Here is a 19326-nt window from a genome sequence, read left to right on the forward strand (position 1 = left end):
AAAGTTTGAGTTACACACGATTTTCAGCTTACATTTATTTATAATTTCTAACTGTACAAATAAATAAAAATGTGAAACAAACACAATAAATGTTTGCAGAATAATTTGTGGTTGGTTCTTTTTGATTAAATTAAACGCAAGTTAATATATATTTTTTTAAAGTGAGTAGACAGCTGCTCTCAAGCTGGCAAGTACTCCTGCTGTATCGTATATGGTTCCGAGATAATACGAACTGCAAGGAAGTGTTGGTGTTACAGATCCGCAGGCCCACTGTTGTGCAACTGCAACAAAAAATAAGAACAAATAAAATCCGAAAAAATTATGAAAAAATTTAAAACTTAGTTTGATGTGAAAAAAGTATTTTGAAAGCAAATTAAATGTTTATAAAAATGTATGTATTGTATAAACATTGACAGATTTTGCTTCAACCACAGGTTTAATGGCGTCAGTTTGGACCATTTCCCAAAAAACAAGAATGCCATCATATGTAAACTTACATAATACATTGGTTTGTACTTGGGCAGCTGTTAGTGTAGCATGATTGGCAGCACTTACAACCAACAAACGTTTGGTTCCCACGGTTGTCGCTACGGTTGGCAAAAGAGCCCGGTACACACCTGCAAAAGTAAAACCACGTTATGTAGGCTACCCTATTGAGCCAACTAACATAATTTCAACCAAAATTGAATACATGAATATTTTGGAAATAGTATGTGCATTGATACAATTGGTTGAATTTGAATTCTAAATAAAATATTAACGTACCCAAAATAGTGGAAGATATTTTTGTCATGTCCGGGAGAAACTGGATAATTACATCTGGGGTACCAGCACGGTTTAGGGCCGAGTTTAGCGACGCAACCCCACAACTTAGTTGCGTGAATCTGTGGTCCGATCCACATAGGTAGGAGGATTGAAGAATCTGCACAAAATTACTACTGGTGTAAACAGAATACTCTGTTTTACATACAAAAAACATGCAAACTAAGCGGCGCATATTTCTTCCCGCATGTCCGCAAAATAGTCTCTTTGTAGTTTATTCCAAAGACAGGCCATCGTAAGTGTTATTTTATCAAGTTTACTAAAACAGTTATACAAAGACGTTCACACCCTTTTTGTGACATTAGGTCAACATAAAACGCTTTGCACAAATATTTTACATCTTTCTAGGACCCAGCTTAAGTGGTTTTTAGTCTGATGCCCTTGCAAAACATATTTCACCTATGTTTGTAAACATCACCAGTATCACTAAAACACAAACAAAGTGGCATCGAGAACCTCTTAATTTACAATTTGCCGAAGCCGGCAGCTCGTTTTAAAACGTATAGTCTTTTCATCTAATTTTCAGTTTGTGAATCTCTTGTTTTACATTCCTGTATTTCCTATGTTGGTTTTAAACCGCGTTATTTATGTGTTTTAGTGATACTGGTGATACCTGCAAGCATAAGAGAAATATATTTATCAAAGAAAAACTGCGTTAAACAAACGATTTGGGATTATTAATGGCAGTTGTTCAAAACATCTGTTGCTAAGTATTTATTGGCCATAAAGCTACCAGGATATTCCAATAATACGAACTTTTTTAAAATGTTTAATTTTGTTGTTTTTGTCCGGAAAAACACATTTGGTAGCAGAAAAACTAAAACAAAATACAATTCTTACCGCTGCGGAATTGTAAGTGCTTCCAAACGTCTGAAGACTATTTAGTGTAGAGGGGGTAGATATGCTGCATTGACTTGACTGTTGCAGGATACCAACTTGCGTCATTCCAGCAGTTATTGTTTTCCACGAAGACAGTATTCTAAAGTTTAACACAAACAATTAAAAAAAGAGAAAAGAAACACGTGACAAAAATACACTTACGATGTTGCCATCGCATTTTGCTGAAAAAAGTTGGGAAAATTTGTTGCTGTTAGTAGTCCGCTGCTGAGATGAAAAGGGGCGTTAAAGGAAAGTGTCTGGGATTTCGTCGCGCAGTCATCCAATTCGTTTGTCGAGTCGAGCAAAATCATCAAGTCCAAGTTTTTATCTTGACCTTAAAATAAAATTTCTATGCATGTCACACATCCTATTTAAAGTTTTTAAAGAGTACATGGGATGTTCAGAACAACATTCGTTGAATGAAAACTTACTACAGGGATGAGTATTGCAAACTGTTGAAGTTGAATAACAGGAACTTGGCAAGGTAGCTGTTGGTGTAGTGGTACAAGTGCGCGTTTGGGTTTTTGTGCCACTGCCGCACGCCAGAGTACATGTGCCTGTGGTCCAGCCAGAAAATTGAGAACAGAGGTTGGTGTTGCAAGCTTGGGTCTAGGAGGAACAAATAAAAACGAAAGTTTTTTTTTTGTTAATTTTGTGTGAACTGATTCAGTTTTTATCTGTAATACGTAATAACAAGATCTACATTATAAATGCTGACGTGGTATTTTAAACTTTTATGTGCATTAAATTTTTGCAAACAGAACGCGACATACCGCAGACGCCGAAGCAGCTCCTCCAGTGCAGGATGCTGAACTTTGTACAACACCTCCAGAATTGACGCAAGTGCGGGTTCGGCTCTGGGAACCGACAAGACAAGTAGAGTCTGAGCTGGAACAAACACCCCATGCTCCCCAGGTTGACCACGTGTTTCCGCAAGTAGAGCAAGCCTGGGTTTCAGAAGACTCGCCCGGACACCTAAGAACATTAAAGTTGTAAATATGCCCGATCTAGTTCGCAATATAAACGTTAAGAAGCTCTGCAATTGTTACAAGTTTGTGTTTTGTGCGTTTTTTTTTAATTTTACTCAATTCGTTTACCCTCCAACACCAGCTGTTCCTCCTGTGCAAGTTCTGGTCCTTGTTTGTGTTCCGGCAGAGCAAAGTGTAGCCGAACATGCAGACCATTGCGACCACTCGCTCCAGGTGCCATTTTTCTCTAGAAGTTAAGTCGAGACATTTGTTTAACCTCAAGTAACCAGATCAGTGCTAAATATAGGTCGTTTGCTTCTGTTCTATCTACACTAATAGTAAAAAAAAAAAAAAAATTACCCAAATAATTTAGTACGTGAAACTTAGCCTTGTAGCAGTAGTTTGAGGTTTCGTCCCAACAACAACCAAATCTGTAGCACTGATACCTAAAAAAAATACATTAATTCTTTTTTATTGGTCTATATTGTAAAATAGACTTACTTTGTCACTACATATCCACCACAGGGCTTCAGTTTCCTTGTAGCATCACAAACTCCGAGAATTTTATACTGCGCATAGCGGAGGAAACTAGGACTCGAGGTCAGTTTTAACCAAGGAACATTGGAGTAGAACATCGAATTGTCTCGGTGACCTGATACAAAAAGAAGTGTTTAGCAGATAAAACAGTACCAAATGTTGCATTTAGTGATATTTAAATGTTGGTCTTGTGATCCAACAAGGTTAACTTACGACAAACAAACAAAAATTAAATAATCAAACATCATATTTCACTTAAAAATGATAGAATAGATTGTTTGTATTCATTGCTTTTAATTTATAATTTCCTGTTTGATTGAAGCGATCGGAAGAAATACCAACTCCCGTCATTGGCAAATAACAAAACCTTTAATTCTCGATATATTACAATGTCCATTACCTTTTTGTGTGGTGGCGCCGTATGCAACCGCACATACCACAGCGAGGGAAACAAATATAAGCAAGATTTTCATCGTCCAATTTTCTACAAACTGCTGTAAAAGTCTTTGCCTAAAATCCGAATACTCTTCGAGCTGAGCATAATCTTTACTTTTATATCGGTCAACAACGTGTTGTTGGTCGCAGTTTTGTTTTTCTTCCTGCGAGTGACGACATGCCTGGCGGCCGTGGTAATCCGTTCATGACTGTAATTAGTTGGCTAGCTGACATGTTTATTCGCCCACTTCTCGTTCCGGTAACGTGTTCGCAGCCATGACCCACTTTCCTCTGCAATTTGTCTACGAAAATAATTTATAGTCTTTTTGCACACAAATGTTTAGAAATAAAAATAGTGTGGCATTCAGATGATTTTGCGTTTGTTTGCTTATCTCTTTATCCAAGTTTGAAATCTACATCCAATGTTGAAAAAAAAACAGAACAGTAATTAACGCTTCACCGGGCAGCATATTTTACGCCAAACACTGCATGCTTCAATTCGTTACATTTTTGTTTGATAATTTTAATAATTGATTTTGTTAAACTATTTTCGTTTTCAAACACAAAATAAAAACTCGAAGTTAACAATTAGATTATTTTGTACATATTACGTCAATATATTTTTCTTATTGGTCTCATATGTGTTGTATAAAAGCTGGCTGAGACTAATACATAAAGAGCTTGTATACTTTAGAAGGTGTGTTGAGTTTCACAGTCTATAAACATACGTCGTCTTTTGCTGACGTCGTAAAGCGGTGACCGGTATCGACATTTCCTGCGCGGGTAAACTACAAATTTTCCACGTATTGGCCCTTCGGCGAAGCAACGTGTATTCGAGTTAACTTGCTTTTTCATTTCACATCGTTAGGGGTTATTTTAGTACTCAACCCCTTATCTTTGGCCCACTAACTTCGTCAAAGACAAGCAATGAACTTCTTCCTTCGTTGGCACATTAGACATTATACCGTGTTTGCAGAGGAAGTTACGCTGGTTAGAATTCAACATTAAAAAATTTGCAGATAATATTTTTTTTTTGCTAACTTGTAGATGCTTGCTTAAGGGTTTTTCGAATTGACGAAATTTGCATCTGTTTCTATCGGCTACACGTCGCACTTGAGCTACGTGCGTTGTCGTGAAGTAAATCAATGATAAATGTGGCCTTTATGGTTTATCACCTGCTATAAAGTAAAGTATAATGCCAGACGTGTGAAATGTTATCAGAAGGTAAATTGGCTGGCCATTGTCACACAACAAGTGAAATAAACAAAATCAAAAGTTAATTCAGAAACGTAATTTCCTATGACAAATTATTTTTTGTATATACAGACCGCTTATTAAAACAAACATCATGATCCTTATTATGATTTAACGCACAGAATTATATTAACTGCAAATAGGAAAACTATCACACAATTTTATTTAAGTCTGATTGCAGAAAATAGCCTGAAATTAAATCTTGGCAACCCCACACTAAGCATTATGAAAAACAAAAATATAACCTTTATGACCTAAGCAATCGAAAAGGCAATGCGGCACGCGGAATAAAAGTCGATAGTCGCGCTGTTTCGCAACAATTTACTTGCGAAGGATGCAAGAAAACGTAATCAGAAGAATAACACAAAATGTTTGGGTGCGAAATATCTGGAGTTGACGATTCTAAATAGGAAAGTTAGAGTTAAACTGTTGTTTATCATATTGAATAGACGTTTTGAACTCTTACTGGGTTCATCATCAGTACTATAATGAACTGCTTGCAAAAAAAACGTCAAATGTATTGTTGGGTTGATAACCGATCAAATGCCGAATGAGCTTTCAAAAACTAATAAACCTGATACAAAAAGAAGTCTTTAAATTTTAACATGTTAACGAATTGAACGCAGGTTTCTGACAAAAATGTAGCGGAGAAGTTTAACAACCCGGCAGTGGAAAGAGTTGGCTTTGGAACTTCCAGACAAATACTGTGACGACCTGGGCGGTGGTAAAAGTGATATAAATAAAGTATTGCCACGGGATCGGTTTACAGTTCACCAGCAGTACTCATTTAACGACGGGAACGTTTCCGATGCTCTTAAATCTCATTCGTGCCGAGAAGAGGTGCCTGCTTGCCTTCTCCACCGTATTTTGTCTTTAGGACTTTGAATAAATACCTCCACAAGCGCAAATGAACAACTGCATGCGTTGCTCAAGGGCAATTTAGGCATTTTTAAAAAGTGACTATATGCTTCATAGATCAGAGACTGACACGACAAATTGGTGAAATTGAATTATTTTTAAAAAGGTATAAGTGGTTCAAGTTAGGAATCTTAAGTGCAATGGTTTTACTAAGTAACCTACTTCGATCCTAATAACTATATCTTTTACTTATTTGTTTGTATTTTAAGTCGTGTAAAGTATGCAGGCGTAAACATGAATTGGAGCATTCGAGTGCAAGTTATGAAACCGCGTATACATGGTTTGAATCGTTTCTGGAATTGAAATAGTTTGATCCTATGTCTGGTCTTCGTTCGTTTTAGCGACAGTGACGAATCACTGACATTTTCAGATTGTTCATTATGTGACATGTCAGTCACAACGCAAGTCGATGTGCATTTCTTCCTTTCACTCGTCATCCGAAAGTTATGGATTGGCAATATGACGAATTCCCTTGTGTTATCTTTTTAGCATTTATTAAGCCTAACCGTCCCTTCGTGTTATCGTATAGTTCTACAGTGAGTGAAAGGAGGTAATGTTGGAAACAAAACTGGTGTTTTGCTACCATTTGTAGATTCCCGAAAGCACTTATACAGTTATCTGTTTTTCCTTTGGCAGTTAACTGTTTCCAAGCTCCCGTGTGTTTCTGCACTTGGTTATCGTGCAAACCTACTCGTCGCGATACCTTCTGTACAAACCAAAGGGCAAGTGTCAATCAAGACTAATTTTATCTGTATATCCCTTCCACCCAACAGGATGTGTGATGAGTTCCATGGATGGCTAGTGTCGTTTTTCGTGGAAATCTGTGGTGATCCTTAGAACAGCACAATATGTAGTTACCTTCAACGTCACTGGTATATTTGCACTTCATTTAATTAGCGAATTCATAGAAAGGATCCATGTTTTCCTGCACTGGGCCTATGATGACTGTTCGCTCTAAATATATAGCTAATAGATTTGCTTCTCAAACTTAAAGACTTCCAGAATAGTTTTTAACGGTCACGATGATTCGGTGTTGTAACAACAGCCCTGAGTTTATCGAAGCCTGAGCAAGTCGTATATTTTGCTGAAATAGTCTTACAAAAGGAAATTCAATTCAAGTGGATCGTGAAAATACTTGTATCGTAAAAATGATTGGTATTCGGGTTAAAAAAATGATTTTAAATAAAAGGCTTAGAACAAGAAGTGAACAGCACTTTAATATTGTCGACCTTTATCTATTCCTTGAATTGAAAAAGTGCGTAAAAAATAAAAAACACCAGCAACGTTTTTACTGAAAATGCTTCATGCCAAGTTCTGATCCAATGCGATAAAATATTTTGTCGATTAAACAAACTTTGCAAACTTACACAACGTATGTTTGTTGTTCCATAACAGTTGTTACGAAGTTAAATCGTACTAGTATCCTAAAAGGTATAATCGCTACAAGAACAAACTAAAGTTCGTGGGGATTATATGTCAGATAGATGCGCGTTCTACTACATTGTGCGTATGCTGGTACTTGTATTCCTGCATCTACTGTTACGCCCATAGTTTATCAGCCTTACAGCAAAATGCACGACCACTGTTTTTAAGCCTTTTGAGCTTTTTAAACATTTCATCGCAACCACAAGACCTTTGGTTCACGCATGAATGATTTAACGTGGTCAAGCGAGCTGTTTGTCTGACAAGAATTTTGTTTGAGCAGAGAATATGACGTTCTTACAATCGTGTTGCAGATGTTAAAGGACCTTGTTCTATCACATAAGCCTCGGATGAACCACAAGGTTTGTGACGTATGTCTCTGTCGTCACTTTACTTGTCAATAAATGTAGTAATCTAACGAACGGAACAGAAAAAGGAACCCAGGCACGCTGAGAGAGAAAAAAACTGCTTGACAGCAAGCTGTGCGGTGAATATTAACTTCTATTTTGTGATCTGTATTGAGCAGTTAACATCTACTGGAATAGGTCAGTTGAACGTTAATGAAGATGAAAGCCGTGACAAGTTGGCGTTTGGTTGCTATCCTTGTGATTATATGCATTCTGTCGTCATCCGTTTCTGGTGTCAGAAAACGAAGGTACGTTTCGCAATAAACTGTAACTTGTGGGCACTAAGGGAAAACTTAGGACGACATATTAAACAACGTGATAAAAACTGTTAGAAGTCTAAACAACGTTTGAATGTTAGTGGGTAAAACGTTATAAGGCTTTGTCTGTAAACAGCAGTTGTCTCACAGACCCGTGTGTACCCAAGCGTATTTGTTGGTGTTGGCTTTCAGGTGTTTAAGTCCCCTACAGAAATTGGACTCCGTAGCCTCAGTGAAGTAGGCTTAGTTAAGGACAGCCAGCCAGTGTCTAAGTACCACTTGGTTGCACAAGATCAAAAAAGTACTTTATCACGTGTTTGTACGCGGTCCGTAATAATCGGTAATCACAAAACTTTTTTAATATTCAGCTTACTATTTACAAGGTAAGGTTGTTGACATGGCAAATAGCTGCTCAACTTTATCATTGCTCTACGATTGCCCATTGGTTCCGTAATTAAGGATCGATGTTTACTTTCAAGGGCTTGCCCCAGAAAATATGGCTGTCAATGCGCCATTTATTGCTCTGCGGTTATAGTAATAAAGCATTTGGCGCCTGGCATTGGTTACATTGTAAGTTGGTTTCTCAATAAAGCTATTGTTTTTTGTCTTACCTGGCCCGACACATTGTAAAGATTTTACTGGGTCGTGGCCTACTTTCAGCATTAAGTATTTCGTGTCGGCCCTCTCTAATCGTAACTTTCAAGAAACTTACTGTAAGTTTTAAGCTTTTCCGTGTCAACCAATAAAAATCAAGTGTGCAAACTTGATTAGTTATTTCTACCCACTCAACTTCAAAGCATGTTTAAAAATGATTTTCATGTCGCCATTTTTGCTGTTTCTTGGTGAGAATTCCGATTTATGTAAGGCAACATGAACGTATTTTTGTTCTTTTCTGCCTTTTTTTTTGTCGGGATTTTTCATCGTATATCTGAATTCACCACTATTCGACATTATACTATGCAATATTTTCCGCCGCAAAATTACGTTAAACCCTGTATGTTAAAATGAAAACTTTGCGAAATAATCTTTACGTAGAAAAATGCTTCTGTAATCACCGACTTTGTTTGCGTCATGGGCTTATCTTGATATGCCAAACCAGACAATTATATTGTGATATTTCTCCGTGGCGGTTCACACGTTTTTCAGTTGATTGTAAAACATGCAAGGACCACCTTGTAGGAACAAGAATGCTTTTAGTTTCCTAGCTTAAATACATTTGCCCCTTAATAAATGGATCTATTTCCTGTGAAAATTTATTGAGACATTTAAATTTGTGACGATTTATTGCAGATGCTATTACAAATTCTGTCGAAAATGTAGCCTGTACGTTCATGCAAGATACACCCGAAGTCTTTCTGAAAGTGAACAGATGGAATCTGTTGCAGGTATGTAGCGCATCATGAGTCAGAATATTAATACATGACAGTGATTGTACACCTGCAACGCCAAGGCAAGTATTGGGTCGTGTTGTAACGCGTCAATATTTGCAAGTGGGATTTGTTTGTTTTGTGCCCGCAGGCAAGCGCAGCAACCGAGGATTTGTTACATGCTTCACAGCAACGGAACTGTAAATAAATTGAAGAAGCCAAAACACCTTCGTTTACTCACGATCACAATTTATTTTTATTAATTGCAACAGCAGTGCAATTCTTTCGAATTATTGCCATTTTTTAAATGCTGAATGAGGCCGCAAGCGCGCACAGCGGCAGACGGTTGAATTTCACGATTAGATTAGACGAAGACGGTCACGAAGGAAACCAACCTCTAGCTGGATTGTTTCACATGCGAGAAAGCTCCCGCGTCAAATAGACTGATAACAATCCAAGTTGTACAGATTTGCGGTCATTTTTATAAGCAGTCTGTGAGATTTGAACAAGAGTTACTCCATGTTACTTACATTTGATCCGAACAAACATGTTTATTGACCTAACGCAAGGATAAATAATGTAGCTGAAAATCCTGGTCAAGACAAATATCATTTTTTTATCATTTTTGTGAAACTATTTGCCCTCACCCGACAATATTATTTGACTAAAGTGAAACCAAGAGCAAACATTTTAACTTTGATGGTGCGTAACATTGGCCCATATACAATGGAACTTGTACGTCTGACTTAATCCTGAGAAAAAACTTTCAGAAATATGTTAATAACACGGTTCGAAGCTCACGAGTCATCTGCGTTTACTGGATCACTTGACAAGCTGTGTTTGATCACAGCTTTAAATTCAACATTTTCGATGTTTTGGAATCCGTGGTGTTTCTGTGCTGTGCCTATAAAGCATGGGAAATCGGTTTGCGGTTATTTAATTGTGATTCGCTCCGTTCTGCCTGGTGCTGTAGGGTTACAAACGTATGTTAGTATTGGTACTTCATAACTAGTTCATGTTGGCACCCTTCTGAAAATCCTTATGGTATGAATGGCATGATATAGTTGAACTATACGCATTCCCTTTATGTGCGTATGTGCGAAAGTGCGGCGTACTTTATTTAACAAAAACTAGTTTGAAGATGAAAATCAGTGCAACTTCTTTAGCGTGATACAGGTGTAAATTTCACAATCAATTTTGCAATTTTGAAAACCTTGTGTCCAAAAAGCAATGTATATTTATTAACACTTAAACAGATCTATATTACGCAGCACCCCAACGTTTGATATGAACACTAGATAATTTAACTATAGTGGTTTATATTTTTACAGATGAGTCATTGTTCCCAGGAGATTTCAATGATTTGAAGGAAGACCTTGGCGACAGACTTACAACAGACGACTTGAAGTTTTTCCCGGATTTGGACGGCAAGGCTAATAATCACCTGATTTCACAGATGGAGAAAGTCGGTGCGGAAGGAAAATTCTCGAAAAACTATGCGTCACATGTGCAAAAGAGATCGACATTCAGTCATATGCGGAGGTGTCTCTTTCTGATTAATACGCCATGTTGTAGACGCTTTCAGAACACAATGTTCATTGGATATGTTAAATCCTGAACGGAAAAGATTGTCGATCGCCTGCATTGGTATTTCTTGGTTAAATAGTGTTCACTAAACTATTTATAACAGTACAAATTTAAGGGTCAGAAATTTTCAGGTGTTATTAAAACATGCTTTGAAGTTGTGGTATTTATGATATTGATGCCTCCAAGACAGTTTGTATATGGTGTTTTTTATGTGCTCGGTTTTCTTATAGTTCACATTCAAAAGACTTGTTGACGTTCTTGATTTGCTTGTGCTTTTTAATATGCTTAGTAGTGTCGGAATATGTCACAGCTTAAATCGTGTACATTTTAAACCATAACTGTCCCTCGCGGTTTTTCCAGATCAAACCAACACATTCACAAGAACTATAAAGTGACGATGCACGAAGTTTCTCTAACCTTCTTGTATATTAAGTTGATACCGGTAGTTTGCATTATGTTGTCTTGGATTACTTTATACTTGTTGTACAAAAACTTTTTCTCGTATTCAGCATTTTGTTGCCAGAATCTGTTAATTTTAATAAAGCAACACTTTTCTTCAATTTATTTTTGTCAATGCCAGACAACATCGATTAGCATAAACCGTACAGCAGTTCAGTTATGTAACAGCAAACAAAAGAATCTAAACACGTTTTAGGCCCCGTTTTCGTCGCAAAAAGGCGCAGAGACACACTCGATAAAAAAGCAATAAAGGGTAATTACTACTGCTATTCTGTTGTTTGGTATTTGTTAGGCCACAGCGGGACGTCAAACACAAACTTGTGGAGAAACGTGGATTACAGAATAAATCCCAGGGACTACGCTTACATGACAAATCTTGCCAAAGGCAAACGTACTATCTGTAGACATTTTAAGTTCATGTCTGCCTTCAACGCCAATGTTTGGTTTGGAGCTGTCAGCGAGCTATGTGAACTACTTTTGACGTTTTCAAGTAGGCTGAACAAACCGCAAGCTTAGGGTATGGAAAGGAATTTGCTGACAGCCTGGCTTACATTACACACAAAAATCATGTCTGAAAAAAATTAATATGTATTAAAACAATCCCAATATCTTATGCCGTAGTCACAGATCAGACCGAGTTAGCAAAAGGCGATTTTGTTCTCGGTCCTAAATAACTTTTTTTCGCTACATCCTCAGTTCAGTTACATACTTTCCAGTAAAAACGCTATAGTCGAACAAGTTTTAAAATTTTTGGTCTAAATCTGTTTTCATACATTTGTATTCTTCGTCTCATACTTTGGAAAACATAACAACATTATTTTGTTAGCCATCAGACAAAGCGAAACAAACTTAACCGCTGATCATTGGCGACAGTTAATTCAATGCATTTAACAAATTTGCAAAATACTGACCTGGTACATTTTTAAATGACATTTAATCATCTATAAGCTTTGCAACTATAGGGCTGTGTTTAAATTGCACAATTACCTAAAAACTTTCTTTGCGACTTGCTTAAGTAATTTTTGCATTACTTAAAAATTCAAGTAAACATGCTTATAGAGAAACGGAGATTCAAAACTACTCAAGTAAATACACTACATTATATACGACGTGCATCAATGCCCTAATGTGCTCAGAACATAGCCTATGTCTTTTATTAAATTCGACCTTTTTCAGTGGAATCTAAAATGAAGATGTTAAACAATTTTAAATCATTGGTTACTTTTAAAGTCATTGGTTTCAACCTTGAGTGAAGTTGTTGAGATTTTTAAAATTTGCAATGATTTTGATGTTTATTCTTGTTTTTAAGTTAATATATCGTTTTACTAGACTTATTTTGATGTTTAATTATTCAAGTTACTAAAGTAATGTTTTAGAAATCACCTAAACAAAAAATGTTACTTTGTTACCCAGCCCTACTTGTTATATAGTTTTCATTAAGTACAGTAGAAGATATTGTAAAGTTGTGTTTATTGATGCGTAAAATGGCATGGGTATTTATTCAGTCATGCATGCAAAATGCAATTCAGTATAAACTACCAAAGATTGTCAACTAACTGTAACGTTGTTCATAAAACCTTAAAACTCTTGTGTTACTGAATTGAAAATGCTGAGTTCAAAGAGCAATATATTGTCGAAGACAGTTATGCGAGCTGTTGTTGTTTCAAAATTTGGGGACGAAACAGTGTTAGAGGTACAACGCAATGTTAAAATCCCTGTTGCAGAGACTGGTGAAGTTTTAGTTCAAGTTGCAGCTGTTGGAGTTAATCCTGTAGAAACATACATTCGTTCGGGCAATTATGCAAGACTTCCTACTTTGCCATATATCCCAGGAAATGACATAGCTGGAACTGTGGTGGCGGCAGGGCCAAACGTAACAAAGTTCAAGGAAGGAGACAAGGTTGCTTCTTTCATGAACACAAAAAGTGGTGCCTATGCAGAATATTGTGTGGTACACAGTGACTGGCTTGTGCCATTGCCGGAGTCATGTGATTTTCAAAAAGGTGCAGCAGTTGGGACTGCATATTTTACAGCTTACAAAGCTTTGTTTTTGAAGGCAAACGCAAAAGCCAGTGATACTCTTCTTGTACACGGTGCCAGTGGGGGCGTTGGTATGGCAGCTTGCCAATTAGCTTTGTCACATGGAATGAAGGTTTTAGGCACTGCTGGATCTGATGAAGGGCTTGATTTTGTTAAAGAGCAAGGTGTCCAACATGTATTCAACCATAAGGAAAGGGGTTACACCACGAAAATTATGGATGCAACAAATGGACGTGGGCCAGATATTATTCTTGAAATGCTTTCCAATGTCAATCTTAACAAGGATCTAGAGATGGTGGCTCAAAACGGCTGGGTTCTTATTATTGGATGCCGTGGATCAATAGAAATTAATCCACGACTTACTATGGGAAAAGAAAGCAAAATCCAAGGTGTTGGTCTGTTTGCAACCACTAAGGAAGAATTTGCTGAAATGAACAGGGCACTACAGGCAAGACTTGCAACCGGCTCCATTAACCCATGTGTTGGAAAAGAATTCTCACTAAATGACGTGCAGATGGCACATAGAGAAATAATCAGTAACAGTGGCTGCAAGGGAAAGATGGTGCTAATAGTGTAAAAATATTGTCAGACCCGCAAAATGCTTTCATACCATAGTGTAGTGTGCAATGATTTCGCTCAATTCTTTAATTAGTTTATTAGCAATGGTTATGGTTATGTGAACAATCTGATGGTTTTGTCTGCAGCAGAGGAAAAAATCCAGGGTTGGTGCGGGTGAAAGCAACAATCCAACACTCCAATATTTCTTTCAACTTTATGTCCCTTTAAAACTTTTACTGGAACAATGAGTGGGTTTTGCATCAGGTCACTGAAAAAAAAATACAGTACTGTAGCAAACAACAGATGTATTCTAAAATTGTCTTGTGTAAAATCATTAGCTTGCTTGATTAAATATGCTTTTTTGTGCCCATAATTTAAGTAAAAACCTTAACAAACCTGTAAACCATTCCATGACTGACAACAACAGCACCATCATCTCCACCTGATGCAAATAGTGGATATTTTTGGTGGTAGCAACATGCACGGATGGCACGCTTGTGATAACGCATAGTTTTGTATGGTTTTGTTGATAAGTCCATATCAAACCAAGACAATCTGCAATCATAACTTCCTACCAAGAGGTTGTCACCTATAAAATATCTCAGAGTAGTTTGTGGAGAAAATTGTGAACATGATATATTACCTCCTGGGTGGACTGCAAGTGAAGAAATCCATTTTGAGTTGGCCATCAGCTTTTTTGTTAGTTGCTGTTTCACAAGGTTGTACACTCTTACGTATTGTTGAGTCTGGATGAAAAAATAAAAAAATTAATGCAAATATCTTCTGGCATTTGTAGTTTTAGGAAATGAAACACAAAATATAACAACTTACAGCCACAAATAAAAAAGGTCTTGTTGGGTGAAATAGAACACACTGAACAGCCCCTTTGCATTTTGTAAAAGGTGTCTGTGATCTTCGTTTTGTTAACTGATGTAAGAACACTTGGGCATGTCCATTATCAGGGACAACTGTAGCAAAATAATCTCCTTTTGTGTGCCATGATACTTTGGAGATATCCTGCATGCATCAAATTGTTGACAAATTTAATATCCAATGCAAGGGTGGGCTACCAAACTTATTAACCTACAATTAATTTATAGGTAGTTATAAATATCACCATGATACAGATACATAAAGTGCCTTGAAAATACCTTTGGATGGGATACAATAAGGCGTTGCCCATCTTGATATTCTAAACCACTTTCAACAGCTTTCCAAGGAGGAATGTTGGCATTCGATTTTTCAGTTTTTTGTCCATCTGCAGCAGAAGTCTCCTCTGTTGATGTTTCGAATGACTGTAGTAGATTATCAGTGCCAACACACACCAGTTTGTCTCCGATTGCAGGATTGACAATAATAACTCTGTTTTCACTGCATGCAAAGTATTTTTTTAGCATTGCTCTTATTCATGAATATACAACATAACTTACACTACAACAGCAAGCAAACAGACACTCCCATTTGGACACCAAGAAACACATTTTATTGGTTTATTTTTTCCAAGCGTGGTGAACTCACGCAAACACCGAGCTGTGGCTACTTCCCAAACTCGCACAATTCCATCATCAGAGCCTACAAATTAGTGGGACGAGTAAAAATAACATCATTATTTCCAATTGTTTGGCAAGTATAAGTGCAATATAAAGAAGTTTTTTATTTCTGCACTACAGGATTTAAATCTTGGCATGTGTGATGTAGTCTAGACAGTTTAGCAAGGAACCAACCAGAAATTTGCAAGTTTATGAAAAGAACATTATAAATCGTTTGCAACTAGCAGCATTATCAACCAGTGATATTTCATTGCACTTAAGCTAGAAAACTAAAAAATAGATTTACCTTTGTATGCAAAAGAACCATACTAATCATTAAGAGCTGCAGACAGTACACTGTTTCGACCTGTAAGGTCTTGTCAGTGCAGCTGGTGACTGTGGCACTGGACCAGCTTTTTACCTAGCAGGCACTGAAATGTACACTTTGTGGTACCTTTCGGTCAATTTGTAGTTGGGTATAGGTTGAAACAGTGTGCACCTGTAGCTCTTAATATATTTATCCATCTAGTAACTTATTACTTACCAGATGCTAGCCACTGGCCACTAGAGTGAACAGATATTGAACGCACGAGAGATTTGTGTCCTCTATAACAGAGTGCCTGGAAGGTTGGAAATGGTTGCAGATCCTTTGGCTTGGGAAGATTTGGTATAAGGTCATTTGGATTCACCATCACCTAAACAAAATTTAACAGAATTTCATTAAAATTGGACTTAATTTGAAACGTAAAACATATGGAAGTATAATGCACCTTCATTTTTCTTTGCCTTGGGCAAAGATACAAGTCTAAACACCTTGAAAATCTTTCTTGAATGTAGGCAGGGTATTGTGGTACTTTTCTTAAACAGTCAAACTTTTGTGGGATGAAGTTAAGTTTTCTTTCTTCTTCATCTTCCTCTTTCCATTTATCAATCTGTAATGAATGTGGACTTGTAAACATAATATGTTTTGACAAACTTATGTACAGGCAATGTTTCCAAGAGTAAATACAAAACTTTAATGACATCAACAAGTGTCGCCAGCAATTTCCAATATGACAGAAACTGTTTTGCTAACATAAATGTGCATTTTATAATATCATATACAACTTATTTTTCTATCTTTCAAAGCATTGTAACAGACTGCGAGTATTTTAGATTTTTCGAAACATGGTTGTTTTAAACACAATTCATCAAACAAACAAGTGGTAAACACAATAACTTAAATTTCCTGTCTACTGGTCTATGAAAAGGTTGAAGGTTCCAAATGTAAATGAGTTGAGTTGAATTATAGAAGTTACACAAGTTGCCACATATTACTGTTCTTCATGGAATTGACAAAACAAACCATGCAAAATGTTTGAAGTTACCTCTTCCTGTGATGGAAGATATTCAGGTGGTGGATTGTATGAACCTTCATGACCTGGCAACTGTAGTTTTGGTGCTGGGATGTGCATTTTTTGTCGAGCCAATTCACTGTTTGTCTGTAACAAAATATTTGCACTAGTTCGAAAAAATCAGATAAGAAAAAAAATCTAAATTAAAAGATTTTTTGTCACTTAACAATTAATTACAGAGTAAAAGAAATAATTGGGCAAAATGTTTATTTCATGGGTACTTGACTAAATAACAATGATGGTTTTGTCGGTGGTCATACAACCTTTATCAAATTCCTCATATAAAAACAGGAACATTTATCTCAACAAAACACACCTATAATAAGAAAAACTCAATGCATTAAAAATAGGCAAACAAAATTAGATATGTACTTTCTTCAGATAGTAAAAAAACAAGTTTTACTGAGGTTTTGTCTTCAGATTCAGCCCATAAATCGTAAAACTTTGGTTCTTCATCTTTGTCTGTTTTGGGTTTGTGAGGTTTAATCCATCCCATCTTAATCGCATGAACTATCTTGCCAACCTTAGCAAGTAAAACAAAAAAACATAAATAGTGGCAAATTTAAAATGTGCTTGCTTAAAAAAAACATGAAACACAATGAGTTACCTTTCTTTTTTCTATTACAGATGGCGTAAAGCTTCTTTTGTGTTCTGGTATGTTTGTGACAGGATGAATCATTTTCTCGTTTGTAAAAAAGTCAACATACGGCTGAAAAACGAAGCAGATAACACACATAGATACAATCTTCATATAATGCACAGGAGTTTTTTTGCATGCAAAAATAAAACTTCATAGTATGGAGTACCTCATGGGGATCAATCTTTGTAGAATAATAAGAACCTTTGCTTAATCTCTCAATAAGTTGCAACTCTTCTTGCGTCAAGACATGGTCACGAGCAGTCAACTTGTCATAAACAGTTCTCCTAAAAACAAAAATTACAGGTAATCAATACCACACTGTTAAACCAGTCCCCCAGTCCATTTTACAAAATACCATGCAGCGTGCACCCCTAAAAAATACATATCAATGTTAAAACTGGTTGCATAATGGGAAATCAGTTGGATTTTCATTTTTGTTTCTGATTTCAAACAAAGTTTTGGCAGAAGATATTTACCATGAAGGGAATTGTAAAGTAAAATAATAACCCAAGTCTACCAGTAATCTTTGTTTTCCATTTTATCCAAAAATTTGTCAAGTTCATCTTGGTTTCGGAGTGGTTTAGAGATTGCCTTCCCATCTAGATCATACCCAATGTGAGGAAAGTCTTCGTACCAAGTCATTGGAATATTTCCAACTGTGTTTCTTAGATCCTTTTCAAATAACACAATAAACTTTAAAGATTTGAAAAAACAAACACCGTTCTTGGCAGTATTTAATGATATATTTTAAGAAACTAAAATAAAGCCAAGGCTCATTGGTTAAGAAACATTGGCCTAAAATATAGAAATCATATAACAATAATAATAAATAATATCTTACCTCTTCATCAGAAGCATCATCGCCAACATCACTTGAATAATGTTCCACATGTTCTTTCTCCTTAGTCTGTAACACAATTTAAACTTTATTATTTAGCAGAAAAGGATATTTTCATTAACAATGACAACAATGACAGAACACACATTTACAATATCCTCCCCAATATCTTCTTCATCAGAGTTTATTGAAGAATCTGTAAATATTGCATTTTTTAATACTCAAATATAATTTATTGTCCAATATTTTAATACAAACCATCACCACAATCTTCATCATCTATCTCCAACTTTGCTTTGTCAGAAAACAAGCTATCCTGATAACAAAAGATGATTTTGTGTCAACAAAACATCTGGTCAAGATCCCTTGCATGTCGATAAACTTATTACCAGAACAATAACATATACAATTGTAAATACTTCCACAAACACATAAATACCTGATTAATGTTTAATGAAATGTTCTCCTCCAAAAAACGCTTTTTAGCTTTCATATTGTTGCAATATTAAACACACTTTGCAAACTTCACTAGTTCCTGAAGTATATACAAAATATAGGTTCTTGCGTATGATCTAAAACAAAGCAGTGTGACATATATAATCCATCACATAATAATATACAAGCATGCATACAACTTTGGTCTACTATGGCGGATATTGCCCATGGAAATATTAGATCAAATAACCCCTATTGAATCCAGACTGCTAAGTGCAAAATTTTCCCATTAGTTTTTAATCATAGAAACCCGCTTAACAAGACGATGTAGACAAAAACAGATGAATAAATGTATATTTAACAAAGAAGACAAATTAGGTAAAACGAAAGATTGACATTTACAAACTTTTCTTAAGAATGGCCGCAAGTGTGCAGCGACTTCAAAGAAATAGCCGAATTTGGACATAAATAACCAACCTGTTGCAACAATCACTTCCACATGTCCACATGTGTCCCTATCTCCAAATTCCGCAAAACGCATGCTTCAGTGGTAACGCCAGGTGGTTCACCTACCAATGCG

The 19326-nt window shown here is 36.3% G+C and overlaps 4 protein-coding genes across 6 annotated transcripts; 2 read left to right on the forward strand and 2 right to left on the reverse strand.

Annotated features, from left to right (window-relative positions):
• Positions 1–156: 156 nt before the first annotated feature.
• On the reverse strand, positions 157–3679 carry LOC145895664 (uncharacterized). Its single transcript, XM_082984463.1, has 11 exons — positions 3607–3679; positions 3171–3321; positions 3030–3115; positions 2799–2916; positions 2475–2676; positions 2133–2310; positions 1864–2035; positions 1663–1801; positions 766–922; positions 498–617; positions 157–281 (listed from the first exon to the last, which is right to left on the reverse strand). The coding sequence occupies exons 1-11, from the start codon at positions 3677–3679 to the stop codon at positions 157–159; spliced, it is 1521 nt and encodes a 506-aa protein (XP_082840589.1).
• A 3842-nt stretch (positions 3680–7521) lies between these two features.
• Positions 7522–11413, forward strand: LOC145894725 (uncharacterized). The gene is made up of 3 exons (XM_082983371.1): positions 7522–7890; positions 9190–9284; positions 10598–11413. The coding sequence occupies exons 1-3, from the start codon at positions 7796–7798 to the stop codon at positions 10882–10884; spliced, it is 477 nt and encodes a 158-aa protein (XP_082839497.1). The 5' UTR covers positions 7522–7795; the 3' UTR covers positions 10885–11413.
• Positions 11414–12831: 1418 nt separating this feature from the next.
• On the forward strand, positions 12832–13929 carry LOC145896073 (zeta-crystallin-like). Its single transcript, XM_082984900.1, has one exon. It carries the CDS (start codon positions 12919–12921, stop codon positions 13927–13929), a length of 1011 nt encoding a protein of 336 aa, XP_082841026.1. The 5' UTR covers positions 12832–12918.
• Positions 13930–14024: 95 nt separating this feature from the next.
• Positions 14025–19260, reverse strand: LOC145896072 (ribosome biogenesis protein bop1-like). 3 transcript variants are annotated; one of them, XM_082984899.1, is made up of 18 exons: positions 19153–19260; positions 18751–18883; positions 18570–18627; positions 18458–18507; positions 18315–18380; positions 17991–18145; positions 17640–17757; positions 17441–17542; positions 17237–17356; positions 16807–16920; positions 16210–16371; positions 15984–16134; positions 15341–15482; positions 15062–15281; positions 14742–14927; positions 14554–14656; positions 14307–14499; positions 14025–14178 (listed from the first exon to the last, which is right to left on the reverse strand). In XM_082984899.1, the coding sequence occupies exons 2-18, from the start codon at positions 18802–18804 to the stop codon at positions 14025–14027; spliced, it is 2148 nt and encodes a 715-aa protein (XP_082841025.1). In that variant the 5' UTR covers positions 18805–18883; positions 19153–19260. The 3 variants fall into 3 exon arrangements, with proteins under 3 accessions (XP_082841025.1, XP_082841024.1, XP_082841023.1); XM_082984898.1 differs by having other exon boundaries at positions 14307–14656; positions 18464–18507; XM_082984897.1 differs by having other exon boundaries at positions 14307–14656.
• Between the last annotated feature and the right edge of the window lie 66 nt (positions 19261–19326).

This window comes from Ascidia mentula, chromosome 3, assembly GCF_947561715.1.
Source record: "Ascidia mentula chromosome 3, kaAscMent1.1, whole genome shotgun sequence".
NCBI lineage: Eukaryota > Metazoa > Chordata > Ascidiacea > Phlebobranchia > Ascidiidae > Ascidia > Ascidia mentula.